Source organism: Rhincodon typus, chromosome 3 (genome assembly GCF_021869965.1).
Source record: "Rhincodon typus isolate 14 chromosome 3, sRhiTyp1.1, whole genome shotgun sequence".
NCBI classification, from domain to species: Eukaryota; Metazoa; Chordata; class Chondrichthyes; order Orectolobiformes; family Rhincodontidae; genus Rhincodon; species Rhincodon typus.
Genome location: NC_063334.1, coordinates 14,208,571 through 14,212,973, shown reverse-complemented (window position 1 = coordinate 14,212,973; position 4,403 = coordinate 14,208,571). Strand labels below are relative to the sequence as shown.

The 4,403-nt window shown below is 38.5% G+C and overlaps 1 protein-coding gene across 1 annotated transcript in view; it reads right to left on the bottom strand.

The window, feature by feature from the left end:
* Positions 1–243: 243 nt before the first annotated feature.
* slc1a1 (solute carrier family 1 member 1) overlaps positions 244–4,403 on the bottom strand; it is a 122,939-nt gene continuing 118,779 nt past the window's right edge. The window contains exon 15 of the mRNA XM_048594403.1: positions 244–1,413. Within this exon, the coding sequence (XP_048450360.1) occupies positions 1,167–1,413 (247 nt within the window). The 3' untranslated portion in view covers positions 244–1,166. The remainder of the gene's footprint in view (positions 1,414–4,403) is intronic.

The window sequence follows — 4,403 nt, the reverse complement described above, 5'->3', positions numbered from 1 at the left end:
ACAGGAGTAGATTATTCAGCTCCTTGATCCTGCTCTGCCATTCAATAAGCTCATGGCTGATCTGTCATTCCTCAGGTCCACTTTCCCACCTTTTCCCCTCCCTACTGGTGAAGAATCTATCTATCTCAGCCTTAAACATACACAAAGATGCTACCTAGACTGCTCTCTGTAGCAAGGAGTTCCAAAGAGTCACAACCTTCTGAGAGAAGAAGTTCCTCCTCATTTCAGTCTTAAATTGGCACCCCTTTAATCTGAAACTGTCCTCTTGTCCTAGACTCGCCCATGAGGGAAATATTCTCTCAACATCCTGTCAAGTTCCTTAAGAATCCTATATGTTTCAGTGAGTTCACTCTCATTCTTCTAAACTCCAGTGAGCAGGCTCCCAACCTGTTTAGCCTTTACTCATAAGACAATCCCTCCATACCAGGGATCATCCTCATGAACCTTGTCTGAATTGCCTCCAATGAAACAATATCTTTCTTTGGTCTGTCCTTTCATGAATGAATGCAATCAGAACCAATTTTGTAATTATCAGTCCTGGCTCATAGGGAATGTCTATATTATGTGGATATGAAGAAAGTTAATAATTTATTCTTGAGACTGTCACTAATCGGTTATATCTAGACAGGTAAACTTTGAGGCTGGTTTCAAACAGATTTCACTGCACATGTGATATCATAATCATTATTTCCTCTTAACATTAAAGGCAGATAATGATGAAACATTATTTAGAACATATAAACAACCTAGAATGATTCTAAAGTTTACTAATTGAGAGATAAGTATAGAGTTAAGAATTATTGTCTGAATCACGAGTTAGGATTGGTAGCCAATATGCTTTCTTGACATCCAATGTCTGTTTTTTAATTTCATGGAGCAGAGTTTGCTCATACTAGCTTTGTTTCAGTTCCAGCAGCAGCTGTCTTGGTCTCCCATTCAGACCAGAGATTTAACCTACCTTGATTGCAAGCAAATGGATGAATAATTTGCAATTGATTATCACGGTGTTTAATGGCCAGTATTTACTATACAATCAAAAATTTATCTTAAGGTACTCATTATTGATGAGGAGAAATTTATGAAAAGATTCAAATGTACAGCTTTGCAAGGTAATCCTTACGTATAACATATTCACAAATGCTCATTCTCGACTCATTCTTACTCAATCAAAATTGTGATGTTTCTGTGACAGCTACCGAGTCCGTTTTGTCTACATCAAATGCTCCATTGATATATGTTTCCTTTATCTTGGTTTCCTCCTTCTCAGATGCAGCAGGTTCCAGAGCAAATGGATGCACTACATTGATGCCACTCGTGAGATCCATTTGCTGCAGTTCCCTACTGGACAGCTTCTCCACAATTCCAGCTCCAAAAGAGTCTCCAAGTACATTCACCATTGTCCGAAACCGATCCCTGAGGAAGGAGCCACAAGAGGTTATGGATCAGAAGCAAACAGAGTGAGTATCTTTGCAAAAATATTGACTCTTTCTGACCATTCAATCTGTAGAAATGTGACGATCTTGAACTAACGTGGACATCCATTTTTATATATTTTGGAGTAACCTACAGCACAACAATTTGAAACATAATTTACTCAATTTCTTTTCTTAACAATTTCTCAGTTAATTGCTCCAAATATTTTGACTTTGTGTTGCTTTCCTTTCAAGTTTAGCACCACTAGACACTGCAGTGTCTCCAACGCTCAATATTTAGTTAATAATAATGTGATCCAGAGATCATAAAATACTCTTGAGCATCTGCCACTGTAATCTTTCACATGCTACCATGTTAAATTTACCTCCCTTTCCAAAGAAACCCTGTCATGATGAGATACGAGCATAATTCAAAAAATTGGTTTAATTTAACACAAAGTCATAGATAAACAAAATACAGTTCTCTGTGAGATCAATAATAATATTCCACGGAAATTGAAAGAATGTAAACTTTATTAATGATCTGGTCAAAAGACAAACTTGATGTTAACTAGCCTTCACCTAACTAATATCCTGTTTTGAATGTAAACTCTAGAGGTTTGTGCACCTAATCTATGAGCCTGAGATAGAGAACAAGATACCCACTTAAGACTGACGTTTCTGGGAAGAGTTGGGGTGGTGTAGGGGTTAGTCAACTGAGCTAGCAATCAGCTACCTTTGATAAAAATGCTTCTTTTTCACCTGACGGCCTTAATGTTGAGCTACTTGCTATGAATGAACCAATGCTCGGTCATTCAAAACATCAGGCATATGGCCCTGCATGCTCACTTGTCTGCATGGGTGCAACTCCAACAACACTCAATATGCTTGACACCATCCAGGACAAAGTGGCCTGCTTGAATGGCACTACATCCATAAACATTTACTCCCTACACCAACGACACTCAGTGTATCCCATCTATAAGATGCGCTGCAGAAATTCACCAACGCTCCTTAGATAGCACTTTCTAAACCGACAAATACCTCCAATCTAGTAGGACAAGGGCAGCAAATACATGGGGACACCACCACATGCAAGTTCTACTCCAACCCACTCACCACCCTGACTTGGAAATATATCACCATTCCCTCGGTGTCGCTGGGCAAAATCCTGGAACTCCCTCCCCAATGGCATTGCCAGTGTGCCTACACCAAGTAGACTGAAGTGGTTGAGGAAGGCAGTTCACCACCACCTTCTGAAGGGAACTAGGGGTGGGCAATAAATGCTGGCCCAGCCAACACTACCCACATCCCATGAGTGAGTAACAATAAAAGAGAAAAACAAACTTATAAAATCTAACAAGTGATACCACACTGCCCATGAACTATTCCAAACATGTAGTCTGCAGTAAACTCCGTGAGAAGACCACCTCAATCCTAAAAGATATTTACAGAATATGAGCAGTCAATCATCTCTTAAATAGGCCCTCAAAACATAGCGAAGGAAAATATAATGTAAATAGGTAAAAGGAAGGAATTTGTACCCATTCAGCAGAAGCATAAGATGGAATAGATTGATTTCTGTTCAATTTGTGTTAATTGAATATTAATTGAATTTAATTGCGTTCAGGTAGGGGTAGTAACTGGGAAAGTCAATGACGTCTTTGAAAAGGAACACAGTCAAACTGATGTGATGGGGGTAAGGAATCTTTGTAAATAAAGGCTTATTTAGGTATGTAAAGTTTTGTTCCTGCAGTATTTTTCATGAGCTGAGTTCGAATAGGACTTTTACCTAATAACGTAGAAAATGAAAAGAGCACATTTATTTGATACAGTCGTTAAATTGGCTGATTATTGTATTGAGAGGACTGTGATGGCACTTTGGAGCTGGGTAGTGGATTGGAGGCATATTTGTTTGTTGTAAGTGGGGAAGACCCCACCTACATACAGTCAAGTGTAATTAATACAAAATTAACAAAGTGGTGTCAAAGGCTGTATTGTATAGCAGTCTTCAAGATTACATCATGCTTCCATATATTATGTAGTAGTAAGTACACATTTACCTCCAGTAATTATGCATGTGATAAAGTTAAGGTATGAACCTGCAATGCCAATTTTGAGTGACACATTTGTAAAGGACACAGCAAATTATAAATAATGGTGCAGAACCTGTCTAGGGAACAAAAACTTTCTTTTAAGCCCAGGGAGGTCATCCAGTCATAGAGTCATATACACAGAAACAAGCCCTTTGGTCCAACTCGTCCATGCCGACCAAGTTTCCCAAACTAAACTAGTCCCATGTGCCTGCATTTGGCCCATATCCCTCAAAACCTTTCCTATTCATGTATCTGTCCAACTGTCTTTTAGATGTTGTAACTGTACCTGCATCTACCACTTCCTCTGGCAGTTCGTTCCACATACAAACCACCCTCTGTGTGAAAAAGTTGTCTCTTTTAAAACTTTCTCTTCTCACATTAAAAAAATGCCCTCTAACGTCCTCCTGATGATCAAACTAGTAGAATCATGAACATTATAACACTCCTCTGCGACAACATTTATCAACTTAATTTAAGTAGCAAATATCATCCAGAAGTCATCTGTTGTCATGATTGGTTTCCCCAGAGCTATCCAGAAAGGTAAAAGTTTGATTGATATATGTGTTATAAAAACTTTGGGCATATTTCAAATAGACATGTTAACAACGTCCTATATGTATAATGAAATGGAAGTCCATTTATGTATGTTAGTTGAGAAAGTTTGCAAAGTACCCTGGGCATGGATTGCATGCTGATCCTTAAGAAAACCAACAACTTTGTAAAACTGAATGACCTGATTTTATTGTTGCTTTTCTGTGATGTCAAAGGTGATGAATTCCCTGGTTGCTGTGTGTCAGCATTTGCAAAAGACAAAACAAAAAAAACCTAAAGAAGTGCAGATGCTGGGAATCAGAAACAAAAACAGAAATTGCTGGAAAAAACTCAGCAGGTCTGG